The sequence below is a fragment of the Lemur catta genome, chromosome 14 (genome assembly GCF_020740605.2).
Source record: "Lemur catta isolate mLemCat1 chromosome 14, mLemCat1.pri, whole genome shotgun sequence".
In the NCBI taxonomy this organism is placed as follows: Eukaryota; Metazoa; Chordata; class Mammalia; order Primates; family Lemuridae; genus Lemur; species Lemur catta.
Genome location: NC_059141.1, coordinates 20,761,750 through 20,781,138, shown reverse-complemented (window position 1 = coordinate 20,781,138; position 19,389 = coordinate 20,761,750). Strand labels below are relative to the sequence as shown.

The following is a 19,389-nucleotide window of genomic DNA, read 5'->3' as shown; positions in this document are numbered from 1 at the left end:
CCATTTACTAAGTTAAATAGAAATATGCAATAATAACAAATACTTATTTAACACTTATTCTATGCCAAGCACTGTTCTAAGTGCTTTCTGTATATTAACTAATTTAATCCTTCCTCAAACACTCTAAGGGAGGCATTAAGTTTTCACTCTATTTTACAGATGAGGGAACTGAAACCCACAGAGGCTAGAGACTTGCCCATGTTCATACAGTTAATAAGGGGTTGTTAGGGATTTGTGTCACCCCCAAATTCATACATTAATGTCATAACTCCCAGTACCTCAGAATGTGACTCCATATGGAAACAGGGTTGTTGCAGGTATAATTAGTTAAATTAAGATGAGATCGTGCTGGAGAGTGACCCTAACCCAGTATGACTGGTGTCCTTATAAAAAGGAAAAATTTGGGTGAAGACATGGGCCTGGGAGAATGCCACGTGAAGATGAAGGCAGGGATTGGGTGGAGCTTCTACACTCCAAGGGACCTAAAAGGTTGCCTTAAACCACCAGAAACTAGGAGAAAGGCATGGAACAGATTCCCTCTCACATTCCTCAGAAGGAAGCAACCCTGCTGACACTTTCATCTTGGACTTCCAGACTCTAGAACTGTGACACAGTACATTTATGTTGTTTAAGCCACTCAAGCCCTTTGTTATCCTAGTCCTAGCAAACTAATACAGGGGTTGAGAGAGGACCGAAATAGCTGGGGAGCTCCAAGATCACCTCATTCTCTGCACCTCCCACAACAGAGCTAATTAAAGTAAAAAGACATCTCCCCCACCCCACCGCAATAAGTGGCACAGGAGTGACCAGCTTTTATATCTAGGCAGACAAGCAAATCATTTGAATAGTCTTTTTCCTTGTCTGCATCATGGTGCCCTGGAACCCCTATTTCCTGACCACTAAATGAAAGGGGCTGTTTGAGGGGACTCACTGGCCAGACCTTTTTTCATAGATTCATGAGCCTAATTTCACTCAGTCCACCTGCTTGAGTCAGAGCCCCTTACTAGGACATCAAAACTCAAATGTTCAATAAATAGATTTTTGAATTAAGCATCCATCATTCTGAGGTTAATAATATCCAGATTTGTACTGTTTCCTTTGGGTTAAATGAAAAAGATGTATCCTACGGGTGACAGTAGGCACAGGGGCCCTCCCAGTAGTCATATTAAGCTAGTACTAACAGGAAAAGGAAAAGGCTATCCAGATTTAGGCGACCTGGCTGTGGGCCATGAACGAGCTGGACAACAGGAGCCTTTGGAGAGTACGTTTTGGGGCCCTGAGGCAGTCACAAGCTCGGGCCACGGCCCTGAAGTCCGGAAGTTCACAAAGCCTCGGGGCAGCAGGGTGGTGCTACGAGAGTGCCAGTTCCAAGGCCAGTGCCACTTGAGGGTGGCCTGCTCGGAGAGTGGGAGGTCAGGGCCAGGGTCAGGCCATGCGCCTAGGGCGGACTGAAGACGCCCTTGGTTCGAGGCCAGGAAGATGACTCAGCATTTGGAACTTCTGTGCATCTCCCCGCGGGTGCATCTCTGGGCCAGCGCGACACACTTTGGCAAAACAGCCACCTGCCGTGTTTTAAGGGATACCCCCTACAACCGGGAAGGCAGACCCTGGGTGGGGCGTGTGCGGGTGGGCGTCTCGGCCGCGTTTTCCCTCTAGGCGATCAGCCTGCGGCGGCCGCGACTTCCTTCTGGCAGAGGGTGGGAAACAGGGACTGTTCGCGTCGGTCGCCGTCACCCGCGGGGTTCGCTGCGCGCGCGCGGTCGCTTTAAGCGCCGGCTGGCACCGGGTCCTGGGAACCCAGCCAAGCGGAGGTGGAGGCGGCCGGGGCAGGCACTTTTGACCCAGGGCGGGAGAGGGGCAGGGCGGGAGGAGGGCAGAGCTACTTCCTGAATCGCCTGCACACCCCAGAGCCTGCGGCGGCTGGAGGTCGGCCTGCGCTGCGCCGCGATGTCCGGGGTCTCAGCCAGGAGCCTGGCGAAGGGTGAGGCCTGCCTGCCGTGGGGAGGAGGGTGACCCCCGGCAGCGTGTCCCAACGAGGCTGCCCCAGGAGCCGGGCCGCCCGGGAGGGCCCCGCAGCCGGAGAACGGGCCGGGGTGCAGTGGGGCGCGGGAGGGGGCGGCGGGAGGCGGCGGGTCCCGACCTAGAGGCCCTCATCGCCTTCGCTTCTCTCCCGCAGGAAGCGCGCCCCCGGGGCCGGTCCCGGAGGGCCTGATCCGCGTCTACGGCATGAGGTTCTGCCCGTTTGCTGAGAGGACGCTTCTAGTCCTGAAGGCCAAGGGAATCCCGTGAGGACCCAGGCGGGGGGACAGTCCCAGCGCGGGCCGGGAGCCTGCGGCTGCGGGGGGTGGGGGTGGGAGTTTCAGGCGGGGCTCCCGGAGCTGCCTTTACTGCAAAGGAAACTGTTCTCAGCCTTTTGCGGGGACATAGCAAGTTATGGACCCTCTCCCCAGGAAAAACAAAATGCCGCAGACTCCATCGGTCTAGAACTTATTTAACCAGCCACTTAATGGTTCGCAAAAGCTGAGGCGCCAGTAAACTTAGTCATTTGCCAGAGTAATGAATAGCGGCAGCTCTTTTAGTTTATGTAGGTTCCGGATTCCTAGTACTGTGTCTTTGCTTTCGCCCTTCTGCGATTCTTACCCGATTCTTGTCCGGCTTATCCTCTACTGTTTGCTGTTATTCTGAGTAGATAGTCTGTCCCCGAATGGTTAATTTACCCAAGGGCAGAGTTCAAACTGACCCTCCTAGCAGAGTGCTGAGTTTACTGTACATACTCCTGCAGATTGGGTTGTTGGTTGAGTCATACAGGGACGTGTCTGTGCCTAAAAATTCATTCTTTTGCAAAGCCTATTTCTAAACCAGCATAGTTTTTGACCTATGGGTTATCCACAGGACATGTGCAATAGTCACGTGGCTTTTCTCTGACACCAAGTCTCCACTGGAACCACTTCCCTTCTAGTGGCCTTTGGATGTCTGTTCAACAGACGTTTATTAGATACCTGTGGTGTGGAAGGCTCTGTGGAAGTTTAAAACTTAGTCCCTCCCCCACCTGTTGTCTTGCTGTGATGCCCAGCCAGGAGGGAAGTGGTGCTCTCTGTAACATGGAACCCCTGGACTCATGTCATCCTTCCACATCAGCCTCCCCAGTAGCTAGGAACACAGGTGTGCACCACCATGCCCAGCTAATTATTAAAATTTTGTATTTGTAGAGATGGGGTTTAACTATGTTGTACATGCTCATAGCCTGCATTCTGAAGGAAATTTCCATGTATGTGCTTAGGGTTTGCAAAGTAATTTTAGTCTTCTAGGGGGAAGATTGGTTGGGCAGGCAATTCTTTTCCCTAAAAGAAATGTATGATGCATTCTAAAGAAAATACACCAATTATTTTTGGGTTAGTCATCACTTCACTAAGATATGCATCTCATTTGGATGAAATTATGATTCTGAACACATAGCTATTTATACGTACACTTTTGAGTAATGTTTATCAAAAACACTGTTTTACTCAAAACACTGTAATATTTGCTGTAATAGAAATCTTTTATTGCATTAAGAGAAATCTAATTCAACCTATATTGAAAAAAGACATTTCTTGTATTCATATTATTGAAAAGTCCAGGAGCCAGATACAGCTGGATTCAAGGGCACAAAGTTCTGGGTTATGTGTCCTATTTTGGAACAGGAGTTTGAAAACAACTCTACCTTACTTACTGGGACAATTTTCCAAAGGAAAATTGAAATTATTTTACCATAAGAGTGTGTGTGTGGTGGGGAAGAGGGTGGCAATAGCTTCCAGATAGTGCAAACAACAGAGATCTACTACATTCATGGATCATTTTTAAACTTGAGCCCTAGGAGACTTTTTTGGCAAAACACTAGATTTCTACCACGTGATATAACTTAACAAGGCATGGTTGTCTCTAAAAGGTACATCTTCCAACTTGTCCTGGCAGGTATGTTGATTTGGTGGCTCATAATGCCAGGTTACCAAAATGCATGTGTGTTCCGAGAAATTTCTTTATTACAAAAGCCCAGGATCTACCTTTTGTTTTCATAATGTAAATTTTCAGAAATGTTGAGAATTCTTTGGCACGGGGCCAAAGAACTTTTTCTTGCAATGGCTGGTAGCTGAGTGTCCTGTATTCTGTCAGTACATTGAACCTTTTAATATACACACACATCTATGCTAGTGTTCAAGTTGGCTGTTCCTTTGTTTCCATGGGAGATGACGCTTTTAAATCCTCAAACTAAATGCTCGGGATGGGCAAACAGGATAGGAAAGATATTGGTATATACTATTTTTGAATAATCTCTTCTACTGAACACATATCCAGCTTTAACAATTATATGGACCTGGCTCCTTTCTTTTATTTCCTCTACAATCTTTCAGGCAAGATACAAAATAGACCTGGTAACAATGTGGATGTTGCTTGGATTTCACTTGTTTTCTTCCTTTTTGGTTTACTTTGTATCATTTACCTATGCAACATTTTAAAAAACATTATCAGTACATGGAGATTGAAACCGAAAGTTTATTTCATGTGTAGATTTTTAGAATTCCTTAATATCTTTGTAAAAAGCAAGGAACTTTTTATTCAAATTAGCAAAATGAATTTTATAATGTTTCTCATATAGTGAGTACTGGACACAATTCAATTAGTTGCCTCATATAACTTAAAATTAAGATACTTTTTAGCCAAAAATGGAATATCTTATTAACAATTTTGAAGCATTTCCACTTACTCATTCATTCCACAAATGCTTACTGAGTCCTTATCTGAAACTATTTTAATTTTTTTGAGAGCATTTATATCTATTTAAAATTTTGCTGATTTATGTGTTTACTAATATTAACAAGACACATAAGGATCCTAGTTTTCATGAAGCTTACATTCTAGTAAGGTGACTTAAATGAATGTGTAAATATGTGAGCAAAGTAATTTCAGATACATATCACCAGATCCATGAAGAAAATGAAACAAGCTGATCATGTAACAGAAAGAAGCTGTTCAGCAAGTTTGGAGCTGTGGTCAGGGAGGGCCTCTCTGAGGATGTGCGTTCGAACTGGGAAGACCTGGGAGAAGAAGAAAGAGGAAAAGCAAGTGCAAAGATGCTAAGCTGCAAACAGATTTGGCAAATTCGAGGAATATAAAAAAGGTCAATGTGTAGAAGAAAACACAGGGAAAGCTTTATGACATTGGTCTTTGCAATAATTTTGTGACTATGACACCAAAGCACAGGCAACAGGAACAAAAATAAACATGTGGGACTACATCAAATGAAAAAGCTTATGCACAGCAAAGGAAATGATCGACAGAGTAAAAAGGCAACCTATGGAATGAGAGAAGGTATTTGCAAACCATATATCTGGTAAGGGGTTAATCTCCAAAATACATAAGGAACTTACACAACTCAATAACAAAAAAACTAATAACTTTATTTAAAAATGGGCTTAAGGACTTGAAAAGACATTTCTCCAAAGAAGACATATAAATGGCCAACAGGTATATGAAAAAATGCTTATTGTCACTAATCATCAGGAAAATGCAAATCAAAGCCACAATGAGGTGTCACCTCACACCTGTCAGGATGACTATAATTTAAAAAAAAAGACAAGAAGTGTTAGCAAGGCTGTGTAGAAATTGGAATCCTTGCACATTGTTGGTGGAAATGTGAAATAGCACAGCCACTGTGGAAAACAGTATGCAGGTTCTTTAAGAAATTAAAAATGGAACTACCATATGATTCAGCAATCCCACTTCTGGATATATATCCAAAAGAATTGAAATGGGGTTCTCAAAGATATTAGCAGGTCCATGTTCATTCCAGCACTTTTCACAATAGCATTATGTCACTCTCCATTGACAGATGATAAAATGTGGTCCATGGGATATTATTACACCTTAAAAAAGGAAATTCTGCAATATGTGACACCATGAATGGACCTTAAGGTCCACTATGCTAAATGAAATAAGCCAAACACAGAAAGACAGATATTGCCTAATTCCACTTACAGGAGGTATCCCAAATAGTCAAAGTCATAAAATCAAAGATCAGAATGGAAGGAATCAAGGCAGACTCCTAAACTTGGGGTCTGATGAGCTAAGTGGATGGCAGGGCCAGTGAGGATTTATTCAAAAGTACGAAAAATGTTTTCCTTCTCTTCATTGTCTTCTTTGTGTCTTTCAGGCATGAAGTCATCAATATCAATCTGAAAAATAAGCCTGAGTGGCTCTTTAAGAAGAATCCCGCTGGTCTGGTGCCAGTGCTGGAAAACAGTAAGGGTCAACTGATCTGCGAATCTGCCATCACTTGTGAGTACCTGGATGAAGCATACCCAGGGAAGAAGCTGTTGCCAGAGGACCCCTATGAGAAAGCTTGTCAAAAGATGGTCTTTGAGTTATTTTCCAAGGTGTGTATATGAGAAATTTCAGCTTTTTAAAGCTATGTCAGTGCTGTCATTTATAGTTCAGTGATTTGGGAGAGGAAAACAAAATAGGAATATGCTCGCATCAGCTCTGTCATGTCCTGCAAGTGCTTTCACAATCCAGCTCCTATTTACCTCCCCAAAGTTATCCCTTTTCACTCTTCTCCTGACACTTTTTATTCCAGCCATACTGAACTTTTTCAGAATTGCTGAATTCACCACTTTCAACTCTTGCTGGAAGATTCTTCCCTCTTCTTAATTTGCCTGGGTATCTCCACGTCATTTTTCATGTGTCTGCTCAGACACTGCTGCTTCCAGAAGCTTGTTGGGGCTGGTTGGTGCTCTGGCTTCTGAGTTTCCCATATGTGCTAACTTTTGCCCACCTTCCTGCCTGTGTATTAAACTGGGGTTGTGAGCTCCTTGAGGGTGAGGGTTGTGTTCTGTTCAGTGCTTACGTTTGTGACTGGCTCTGCCACTTTCTGTTGTGTGACTCTGAGTAAGTTACTTATTACTTTGCCTCTCTGTTTCAGTTCATCATTTGTAAAATTGTTCCTACCTCTCAAGATAAAAATCAGTTCATATAAAATACCTACAGCAGAGTCTGACACATGGTAACTACTCACTGTCAGCTTCGTTTGTACAGCCACAGTGTCTAGCAGTGAGCATCTGCTGTGTTGGCAGTAACTCCCAGCTGACTGAATAAATGGCATTCCTGTAGAAGAACTCTATCTTACTTAGCATCAGTGTTGTGGATTAGTTCAAACAATTAGTGTTAACAATGAAATGACCAACAGATGTGTGTTTAGACACCAAGAATAGCAATAGCAATGTCCAGTTATATCTCTATAATACCGTTACCTTGGTTTTGGGGTCAGCACGTAAAGGAATGTCTTGTCTTTAGAGAAAGAAATGGTTCAAGAATTACCTAGAAGATGGTAGAGAGTTATAGGGAGACCATACTGTTTTTGAGACATTGTAAAGGAAGCCAATGGGAAAGGAAGAGGGAGTCATCTGGCTTAGTAAGATGAGGGCAAAAGAACAGTAGAGGTGGCTGGTGTCAAAGGAAAGGGAATATGACATTTATAAGAAAGATGTTGAAGAATTTAAAAAACCCTAACAAGAGATTCCTTGTACTGTCCAGAAAGGAAATGAACTTTAAAAGCCAGGTGCAGTGGCTCACACCTATAATCCTAGCACTTTGGGAGAACAAGGTGGGAGGATGAGGTCAAGAGTTCGAGACTAGCCTGAGCACCACAGCAAGCCCTCATCTCCACAAAAAATAGAAAAATTGGCCAGGTGTGGTGGTACATGCCTGTAATCCCAGCTACTTGGAAGGCTGAGACAGGAAGATTACTTGAGCCCAGGAGTTTGAGGTTGCAGTAAGCTATGATAGCACCACTGCACTCATGCCCAGGCAAAAGAATGAGACTCTGTCTCCAAAAATAAAAAGAAAGGAAGAAAATGAGCCTTAAAAAATAAAGCTAGAGATGCCTACCATTAATTCCCTGCTCACCTCTAAGAAAGAGGTGGCCTTATATACCACATGACCCCACCCTCCTGGCCACAGACCAGAAATGTACCCCACCCCCACACCTTGGCCAGTCATCTTCTCTCCTGGGAACTTGAAAATGAGACACAGAGACTAAGACCATAAAGGTTAAGACTAAGACAGTAAAGACAATTTAGCTTTGGAGATTATATATGTCATTACAGATTTGAAAAACCAAAGCCATGTAAAAAATAAATTTTTAGGAAAGTAGAAATCAAAAGCATTGCAAAGGGCACTGACATGTGGAAAGTAATATGGAGCAGACACGTAAGGAAAAACAGAGATGACAGATCAGACAGGCCCAGATGGAAATGTGGATGGGAGGGCTGCCTGCAAATCTTCAGTTTCCATGAATGTGAGTTGTGCAGACATGAATGGGGTTTCATGAGAGTATCCTGTATTTTTACAAGTGCAAGTGGCTGGTTTTCTGTTTGTTTGTTTTTAATAGTCTTGGTTTGTCACCTTCAATAAGTGCAGCAGTGTCATTATAGCTCACTGCAACCTCAAAGTCCTGGGCTCAGTGATCCTCCTGCCTCAGCCTCCCAAGTAGCTGGGACTAGAGGCACATGCCACCATGCTTGGCTAATTTCTCTATTTTTTGTAGAGAAGGGCCTGGCTCTTCCTCAGGCTGCTCTTTAATTGCTGACCTCAAGTGATCCTCCTGCCTCAGCCTCCCAAAGTGCTACGATTATAGGCGTGAGCCACCGTGCCTGGCTTACCTGTCTACTTAAACTGGGATGAGTAGACTTCTGTCTCTTGTAATCACATGATACCAGAGACCAAAGTGTTAAAACACAAACACCACTACAAGCATCAAAGGTTCTGATCCTACAACTGGCAAGTCTTCAGGCAGTAAATCCCTTTTGAACGGTCTTCTGGTGTCCTCCCTGTAAGGTAGAAATCAGAAAAATTCTCTTCCCTACCTCTCTTTGCAGCTGGGGCCAAGGCTTGTGACCTAGGCTCTTCCTGTTAAACACAGGGTAGGGTTCAGTTCAGAAATGAGCAAGGTGAGTAAACAGGCTTGGTGTGGGTCACTGGTTCTGCTGGTGAGAGTGGTGGCAGAGCTCCTGGCTTTGAGCAGTGATGGTTACACAAGAAACTTCCAGAGCAGAGATGGCTTCAGTGTCAGTGGCACTGGTAGTTACCTCAGCGTCCACGTTCTGGCAGCAGCACAGACTGTAGCGTCTAGTGCTCAGCTAGCACTGGCAGCTGTGAGCACTTCCCATTAGCCAGTTCTCAGCATGATTCTGGAATGTTCTATCTTAGTTGCAAGCCTATTTATTCAGCCTCCCAACAATTCTATGAGCCACTCCTGTTAAGAAATTTCTAGCTTAAACACACTAAAGTGGGTTCTGTTATTTGCAATTTATGAAATCTTGACCAACATAGCATCTTAGGCCACAAAACTTTCTAAAATCAGCTCTCTCTGTGTACACAGGGGCTTAGTGCACCCTTGACATTTCTAGAACACTTTGATACCAGGACTATGAGGTTTTATCATGTTTTTACGTGAGAGGGCCAATGTAGTTAGCCTCAAACTGATAAAGAAATTATTCTCTGTCTAGGTGCCATCTTTGGCAATAACTTTTATGAGAACGCAAAATAAGGAAGATTGCGCTGGCCTAAAAGAAGAATTGCGTAAAGAATTCAGCAAGCTAGAGGAGGTAATCACTTCTCCCAGCTATTATCAGAATGAATGATACACGCTATCTACCCTCCTTTTCCTTCTACTCTTTTCTTTATACTCCCATTTCCCAAGTCATTTTATGGCAGTTAGAAATAATACCAAATAAAAATTTTAGTTTACAGTAGATTGCTGTAAGCTGTTCTGTTTAAGATATAACTCAAAATACCTAAAAATACTTTGTCATGGGCTTGCTGTTAAAATATTTTGTTGCATTGACAAGATAATAAGGAATGAGAAAATTGTATCCACATTTCCACAATTTTCTACCTGTTTCTATTTTTCCATGCTTGTTTGCAGTCCTTGTCTATGTATGTATTTTTTCCCAGATAACATCAAATGGTAAATCTCTTCATGATTTGTCCATATATTTTTTAAAAATAATATAACTATTATCAGAGCACAGATATCATCCCATATTCTATTTTTCTACTTAGTATTATAAAATAAACATTTTATTTATATAATAAACATTCATGGCAAAAATTTTTCAACACAAAAATTTTTGCCATGAATCATACAGACACTTGGGGATGCCTAGATGTGCTTTACCTCCTTTTGGGGAGAGCGGCCATTTGGAACTTTAGATAGTCTTCCTCTTGGCATTGAGACATTCCACTCACACTCAGCCTGAAGTTTTTATTGACAGAAGACATAGTTCCTGTCTTTTATGGGAATGCATCTTAACATCTTATCAGTAAGTATGAAGTTTGCTGTATGTTTTTTCAGAAACCTTTTTTTCATTAAGACAATTCCCTTCTATTACTACACTTTGCTATTTTTTAAAAAGTCATTAATAAGTATTGAATTTTATTGAATGTTTTTTTTCTGCATCTGTTATACCTATTGAAATGTTCATAGATTTTTTTCCCCTTTAATCTGGTGAATATGGTGTTATTGACAGACTTTCCTGGTGTTGAACCATCCTAGAATTACTGGGATAAAACCTACTTGTTCTCAATGGATTTTCATATGTACTATAAAATTAGTTAATGGATTTTTGAATATGTATTCATAAATGAGATTGGCTTGTACTTTTCTGTTCTTATAGTACTGTTATTTGGTTTTGATATCAAGGATATTCTAATGTCATAAAATGGGTTACCTATTTTTCTAATCTCTGAAACCGTTTGATAAGGACTAGCTGTTTCTGTAAAACATTTAAGCCTAGTGTTTTTTATAGGGGTAAAGTTTTCATTACCAGTTCAATTTCTTTAATGGTAATTGTTTTGGGGCTTTTATATTTCTTCTTGAGCCAATTTTTGTAATTTGAAATTTTCTGCTGGATAGGGTGGGAGCTGGAAAGATGTTATCTATATCCTTCAGATGATTACAGTCTGGTAGTAGACAGAAGTCAGGTAGATACAAACAGTCAGTCTACAATACATAATGTTATATGGGTCCTGAGAAAAACTAGGGATTTATAAAAGGGAAATTGGTTTATTGTTTTAATTAACAAGATAATATTTTCGACTCCCCCTTCTGGCAAAACCCTAATACGAATTCACCTTCTTAAATTTCGGAAACATACTATTTGTGCTTGGTTTTCAAATAATTGTCATTTGTCTAAGAGTTAATCCAGTCTATTTTAAGTACAGATGCGCCTCGACTTACAATGGGGCTATGTCCCAACAAACCCATCATAAACTGAAAATATCATAAGTCGAAAATGCATTTAATATACCCATCAAGCATCAGTTTAGCTTAGCCGACCTTAAATGTGTTCACAACACTTACATTAGCCTACAATTGGGCAACATCATTTAACACAGGACCTATTTTATAATAAAGTGTTGAATACCTCATGTAATTTATTGAATACCTGTATCCAAAAAAATGCTGGCAACACAGTACACCGTAGAGTATTGGTTGTTTACCCCCATGATCTTGAGGCTGACTGGGAGCCCTGGCTCGCTGCCACTGCCCAGCATCATGAGAGAGTATTGTGCTGCATATCAGTAGCCTGGAAAAAGATCAAAATTCAAAGTGTGCTTTCTACTGAATTCATATCACTTTTGCACCACCGTAAAGTCAAAAAATCCTAAGTCAAACCACTGAGAATCAGGGATCGTCTGTACATTTTTTTATCAAAAAATTACATGCATAGAAGTACCCAAACTTAATGAATTTTCACAAGTGAACACAGCCATGGAACCAGCACCTATATCAAGAAACAGAATAATAGTTTGGGCTGTGTTTTGTACTTTATACAAATAGAATCATATAACATGCACTCTTTCAGGTCTAGCTTCTTTCAGTCAATATTAGGTTTGTGAGGTTCATCTATGCTGTGTGTAGTTTCTTCCTAATCTCTGTATAGTGTTCCAAAGCTCATGGTATACCACAATTTATCCAATCTACTTCTGACAGAAAGTAAATGTTCCTGGTTTGGGCTATTATAAATAGTGCTGCAGTGAACATACATATCTTTTGGTAAATGTATGTTAAACTTCCAAGTAGAATTACTGGGTAATAGGGTATGCATACTCTTTAAACATGGTTGTACCAATTTATACTCCTACCAGCAAGGGTTCCACATCCTTGCTAACTTAGTCTTCTTCAGTTTAGCTGTTCCAGTGGATAAGTGGTACTGTATTGTGGTTTTAATTTGCATTTCCATGATGACTAATGTAGTTGAACACCTTTTCAAATGATTATTAGCCATTTGGACATCCTCTTTTGTGAAGTTCAAGTCTTGCTCATTTTTTTAATGGGTTGTTTTCCTTTTTCTTATTGATTCCTAGGAGTTACTTCTGTATTGTGCACACGAGTCCTTTGTATTACAAAGAGCTTATATTCTGTGGCTTGTTTTATTTTTCCCCATTTTCCAGTTTATTTTGCTTCATCCCATACCAACAGATTCTAAAGCTAAGCTTTTTGACTAAACAGACAAAAACCCAACTTGGATATGTCAGGGTAAAAGCTACTGCTTTTACCTTCTCTACTTACTTTGCCTTCATCATTTCTGATGATGAGTCTGACGAGATGTACAAATAAGTATTCTTATGTTGTTTAATGTTCAGGTTCTGACTAATAAGAAGACAACCTTCTTTGGTGGCAATTCTGTGTCTATGATTGATTACCTCGTCTGGCCCTGGTTCGAACGGCTGGAAGCACTGGAGTTAAATGAGTAAGACATTTGAATATTTTGTGCATAATTTAAGATGATAGTTGGAATAGTATATATTGATCTTTTTCTTTTCTGAACAACAGTTAAAATATTTAATACAACTGGTCTGATTGAGAACAAGCAGCCAGGAGGAGAGTCATGGACTATCCAGGGCATGTCATATACCTACACTCACTACTCTCTATCTCTAGGAGTGCAGGGGATTTCGGTGATATGAAATAAAATGCTTTAAAATTTACTCCTTCCTTCTGGTTAAGAATCCATAAGGATGAAAATTTTTATAAGGATGTTGTTGCAGGATTATATGACCAGTACAACATCCCATTTACCAGTAAGATTTCCACATTATTTTCCGAACTCCATGTTTTCAGTTTGTCAACCACCTTGCCTTGCTCCCACTTCTTAGAGCTATTCAGGATTACTTTTAGTCAACAGTCTGACTGTGGAATAATTAACATATAACATTCTTGATTGTCTTTCATGTTCTCATTTTAAAAAGTTATCAGTTTCTCAGTTTCGACAAGTTCTCACACTAACTGAGCAAGTCATCACTTCAATTCTAGTCTCCAATTTCTCTTTTGTAAAAAAAGACCTCTACAGCATCTTTCAAACTAATATTGTGTGATTATGTACATTTTAAAGAAATATTTTTAAATAAATACTTTTAAGGAAATATTTTAAAAGGTTAGAGGAAAACCAAATTAAACTGCAGAGTGACCACAATGATAAAGGGAAGACTGATGTCATCCCAGTTAACCTAGCTCACACCTTTCATTATTTCTTCCTCCCACAGGTGTGTAGACCGCACTCCAAAACTTAAGCTCTGGATGGCGGCCATGAGGGAAGATCCTGCCGTGTCAGCCCTCCTCCTTGATGTGAAGACCTTTAAAGGTTTCCTAGATCTCTACTTACAGAACAGCCCTGAGGCCTATGACTATGGACTCTGAAGGGGGCAGGAGTCAGCAATAAAGTTATGACTGACATATTCCTTCACTGATATGAATAATGACATGCTTTTATTTTACCAACTGCTCTCACATCTCATTGGATTATCTTTTCTGACTGATTTGACATCATGATCTAACTGTAGGGTCTCTTCAAGGTCCCCCTACAGAAATACAAATGCATTTCCTAGCTCAGCATGCTCAGATGACTCTGAGGCTTCTACCACAGTCTATGCTGAAACCCCCCCCCAATCGTCATCTCTAGTGAGATCTGGACTTCAATCTAGCTTTCTAACTACACACAGGAAATTTCCACTTGGACACCCCGTTGTCATTTCAAGAGATGCCCTTTCAAAGTTTCTTGTCTTCTGGTTTCTGAGTCTAGAAACTTTCAGTTGCTTTCTTCCCTTTCCATCATCAACTTAATTTCCCTCCCTCTCTTGTTCCTGTTCCTACCACTGAAGACCAGACCCACATTACCTCAATGCTAGGTGACTGGGTGGCTTCCTATCTGGTCTCCCAGTCTCCAGTCTCTAACCCCTTCAAATCCTTCCTACCGAATCCCATGCTGGGCACATGGCTGGTGCCCCATGCATGTAATTGCATACTTCATAGACCACATCAGTCAGTCAATTCAGTATATAAGGCTGGATGAGTAATGGGTACTAACCCCATTGACAAAGAGTAACGCCATCTTCCATACATTTACACAGCCCACTGGGTTTCTCACTATCATCACCTCACCTCCATGAGAAGGCAGGATGGAGAGTATCATTTCATTCTACAGATGATATACCTAAGGTCCCTATGCTAAGTGAGGCCTTCAGATGCTGGCAGAAAGATCTGGAGAACACACTCTGTGCACTACCCTTACCATCAGAATTAGGGGGCTCCCGCCCCGCCCCGATAGGCTGGTTTCCTGTACTTACTTTCGAGTTTGCCAGGGAGGAAAACCTCCGAATGATTAGGTCTTAAACCTAAGAGTGCTCAATAATCACCGCCGGCCCGCCGCCGCGCTTCCGAGGCCGCAAGTCCGGGGTGGCCCCGAGGTCTATTTGAGCCCCGGGCCTTGCGGTGATGCAAGCGACAGGGGGCGGTACCCTGAGCGGCGGCCAAGAACGGGTTGACTTCACAAACGGCTGCTGCCGCCCACCTTCGGCGGCCACCAACGCCCCGGCTCCCGGCGGACCGCCTCTGCCGCCGTCCGCCTGCCTCGCTGTTCGGACCTGGTGGCTCCCGGCGGATTTCCAGCCGGCTGTGGAGCCGGGTGCTGGGGTTCCACGGCCCACATTACCCGGCCTGCTCTTCCGCCAGCCACAGGCCCCGGCGGGGACCCCCGACTCCGTATCCAGGAGCCTGCAACGCGGCCGCCCATTGGCTCAGCTCCGCGCAGCTTGGCGGGCGCTTCCAAAAGCCTTGAGGATTGGCTGAAGCTCCAAGCGCCGCGGCCAGTTGGCGGGTAGGAGTGCGGACGGGGGGCGGGCCCCGCCTGAGCCCCGCCTCTCTCCTGCGGCCGCGGCCGCTCCCCGGCGGGTGTCTTGCGTCCTGCGCCCTGAGGTCTTTCGCTCACGTCTCTCTTTTCACCTCCACCGGGTGGGTCGGGCCGGCCTGCGAAGCGCTTGAAAGGAAGAGGGGTTTGAGGTCAATTCTGAAACTCGGGATTTTCACGAATTTCGGGGCCCACGATAGGATTGCCAACTTTAAAGTTTGCCCAACGCTTTCAGACAAAGCCTAACTGACCTTTGCCAATATCCCATCAAGAAATTTCATATCGAAAAAAGCACAAGGGCTATAATCTAAGAATAAAGCGAATACATTTAACTTAGATTGTTCTTATTTTTCTGATTGGCTGGAGACTGGCGAGGACCACCCATATCACCTGTTCTCAGCCCAGTCTGGGGCACCACTAATTTAGCTACATCACGTGATTAGGGCACTGGCAGGTAGGGGAATTTGGTTTCTGGGAATGTCCTGTCTTTGTGAAGACTATGAAAGTCTTCCCTGCTACCTTCAAATAATAATAAAATAATAATAGCCAATGTTGAATGCTTACTAAGTAACAGACACATGGTAAGTATTCGATGTGTTTCATCCAGTGCCTGAATTAAACCTTCCCAAACCACGTGATGTATTATTGGTACTATTAGCTCCAAATTGCAGATAGAACACCAGGACAGAGAAAGTTGTCATTTGCCCACGGTCGCCCAGCTGAAGAGAAGATTCAAATTCAGCCTGAACTCTTACAATCAGTAAGACCGTTCTTGAGATAAAAGTTGACATATGTTACTTCCCAGTCTCTTTTTATTCAACAACTCTAAGCATTTAGAGGTTGAGCCAGGAAGGGATAGTATCTACCTTTTTGACCACACCACTATCATGCCTGGGATTTAACAGAAGGAGTTGGTGTTCCTTTTCCAAACTCACTGTGTTTTGTTTGATTTTACAAATACTTTTGCTGATTTCAGGATCTTGAAAATTTGCCTTTGCTTTTTCAAATGTATCCAGATGTTAAATTTTTTTTATTGCTCAAGTTGTAAAGGGAAATATGAATAGGAAAGCAGAATCAAGTACTTAAAACGAAAGTGTACTTTGAACTTGCTTTCCCTAGTGGGAAGACGAAGTCCCTCATCTGACAACTTTAGTAATCTTATTTAATATGTCTCAAAGACATCTGCATTAGAACACAGGATTCTTTATGATCTTCACTTCCTGGAAACAAGTCCTGAATATAGGCACATTTGAGAATAGAGCCTATTCCCCTACTTAAACCACTCTTTGAGCTTGGTGAACAGTAACAGAACACCCAGTAATATAATCTTTCATGTAAATCAGGCTTCTGAAATATTAAAAGGAACATCCTCCCATTTCTGCCACTTGGCATGACAAAAACATTTTGAAAAATTGCCGCATGCAAACCCTAGTTTCTCTTCTCAAAACAGACATATAAATAGAGTAAAGATATTATTTCTTAGATGGCATTCTTTTCCTAGAAGGCTTAAGTCATTAATCACTCATGACCAAAGATCCCCACATTTTCAAAACAGATCTGATTATATTTCAGTTGGCTGGAAACTGATTCGGAGTAGGTTTAATATGGCCTTATTACAATCTGTTTTGTGCTTGAGTGAGTTAGTATAATAGAGGTATAAACATGAAACAAAACCATAGAAGGAAAGTCTGCAAAGAGGATTTCAAAGAGGTATCTACTGGGTCTTAAAAAGAAAGTAGGCATAAGCTTTAAAGGTCATAATTAAATCTTTCTAGGGAAACTAGTGTTTGTGGGTAAGATTAAAAACCACATTATTGAAATGTAGCCTCCAGCATTCAACCCATTCAATTGGCATGAAACTGGTAACTGGTGAAATAAGTATTGTGAGTTGAATGTTAATTCTAATGTGCTTGGCAAAGATGAATTGTGGTGTGTTTCATCCCTATAGATACAAAACTGGAATGCATTATGCTATTAAAAATGTGTTCTTATTCACTAGCATTTTTCATTAATTTTGAAGTACACTGAACTCTTAATATACTAATGATGCCCTGTACCATTTGATTGAATACAACAAGCCCATCAGGTAAGTACTATTAGTGTTCTCATTTTGCATGTGATGAAGGTGAAAGGAAAAACATTAGACAGCTTGCCTAAGTGCCAAAGCCAGGTCTCAAAATCAGCCCATCTGGCTCCAGGGTCTGTTCTCAGAATCTTGAGACTCACTATATTGCTTCCCTTCAGAGGAAGAAGAACAGTTTCTATCCCTCTGTCTTTTCTCCCCTAACAACACTAAGTTTGCTTGCATTTCAGAACTTGATTTCTCACATAAAGTTTACTTTTATTAATAGTAAACAACATTTTCCAACTCTCAGAGTTGGTTTCCTCTAAAGGGTGGCAATGAGGAGAAAAAACTTGGAAATACATCTTCTTTTGGCACAGTAGAAAGGTGGGTCCAAGAACCTTCAAATTTACAAGTGGAATTCCCAGTTTGGCCATTGCTAATTGAGTCTTAGTAATATAGACCACGGATGGGCACAATATGGCCATCTGGCTAAATCCAGCCAACAGCTGATTATTGTACAACCTGAGAGCTAAGCATGGTATTTACATTTTTAAATGGTTAAAAAATGTCAGAGTACAAATTATAATTTGTGACATGTGAAAATTATGTAAAATTCACCAAGAGTGAGCCCTTATGTAAACTATGGACTTAGGGTAATAATGTGTCAATGTAGTATCATGGATTGTAACTAATGTATCACTCTGGTTGTGATGTTGATAGTGGGCAGTCTTTGTCCGTGTGGGGGCACAAGGTATATGGGAAATCTCTGTATCTTCTGCTCAATTTTGCTGTGAACCCAAACTTGCTCTAAAGATAAAGGTTATTAAAAATATATATGAAATCAAATTCATTGTCCATAATAGAATTTTACTGGAACACAGCCACACCCATTAGTTTATATATATATGATCTATGGCTGTTTTTACACTACTAGGGTAGAGTTGAGTAGTTGAGACCAGATGGCCTGAAAAGCCTAAAATATTTACTATCCAGAAAGAAGTTTACCACACATTCAGTCCATTGTATTTAGTATAGACTAAGATACTGGTTGAGACTTTTGTCCCTGGAGTCAAATTCCAGGGTTCCTAATCCTCCTCTTCTACTTAGTAGTTATGAGGCTTTTGACAAATACTGAACGTTGCTCACCTCAGTTTACTCATCTTTTAAAATGGGATAGCAATAGAACACTTTATACGTCTATTTTTAAGGATAAATGGATTAATACACATACAGTACCAAATACATGTTAGCAATAATTTATTTTGATTTTGAGATTTTGCATTCCTCTTGTGGCCTTCCTTTTTAGATTATGGATGTATTTCTCTCAACTCTGTGGAATCTGCTTTCTTTATGTGAAGGATACATTTGTCTGCCCAGAAATCATCTCCTTATCTACCAGGGCTCTAACATGACATGGTTATGTTTCTTGCTTCTATTTTAGCACCCAAGTGTGTCCTTTTTGATCAGAATTACCTCCTGAATAGTAGTTATTCTGTCACTTTATCTTCCAAAATGAAAAGCTGTTGGCATAACAAGTCAAGAACCAACTTGTCTTTTCCAACAACCAGATTTCTTGCTGACATATTGGCATTTTCTATTCAGGGAACATTTATTTAAACATTTTTGCCATTCCCCAATTCTTATAAAATGACAACACATACTATTATCTAAGCTTATCTCACATGAAATCACTGAATGACTTAGCAAAAAATATAGGTGAGGCCGGGCATGGTGGCTCACACCTGTAATCCTAGCACTCTGGGAAGCCAAGGTGGGTGGATCGCTCGAGGTCAGGAGTTCAAGACCAGCCTGAGCAAGAGCGAGACCCTGAATCTACTAAAAATAGAAAGAAATTATCTGGCCAACTAAAAAATATATATAGAAAAAATTACCTGGGCATGGTGGCGCATGCCTGTAGTCCCAGCTACTCGGGAGGCTGAGGCAGTAGGATCACTTAAGCCCAGGAGTTTGAGGTTGCTGTGAGCTAGGCTGACACCAGGGCACTCACTCTAGCCTGGGCAACAGAGCAAGACTCTGTTTCAAAAAAAAAAAAAAAGATATATATACACACACACACACACATATATATATTTGAGTCAC

The 19,389-nt window shown here is 41.6% G+C and overlaps 1 protein-coding gene across 1 annotated transcript; it reads left to right on the top strand.

Moving 5' to 3' along the window:
- The first annotated feature begins 1,870 nt into the window (after window positions 1-1,870).
- Window positions 1,871-13,788, top strand: GSTO1 (glutathione S-transferase omega 1). Its single transcript, XM_045569354.1, has 6 exons — window positions 1,871-1,981; window positions 2,177-2,285; window positions 6,191-6,413; window positions 9,543-9,641; window positions 12,685-12,791; window positions 13,585-13,788. Exons 1-6 carry the CDS (start codon window positions 1,948-1,950, stop codon window positions 13,736-13,738), a joined length of 726 nt encoding a protein of 241 aa, XP_045425310.1. The 5' UTR covers window positions 1,871-1,947; the 3' UTR covers window positions 13,739-13,788.
- The last annotated feature ends 5,601 nt before the right edge of the window (window positions 13,789-19,389 follow it).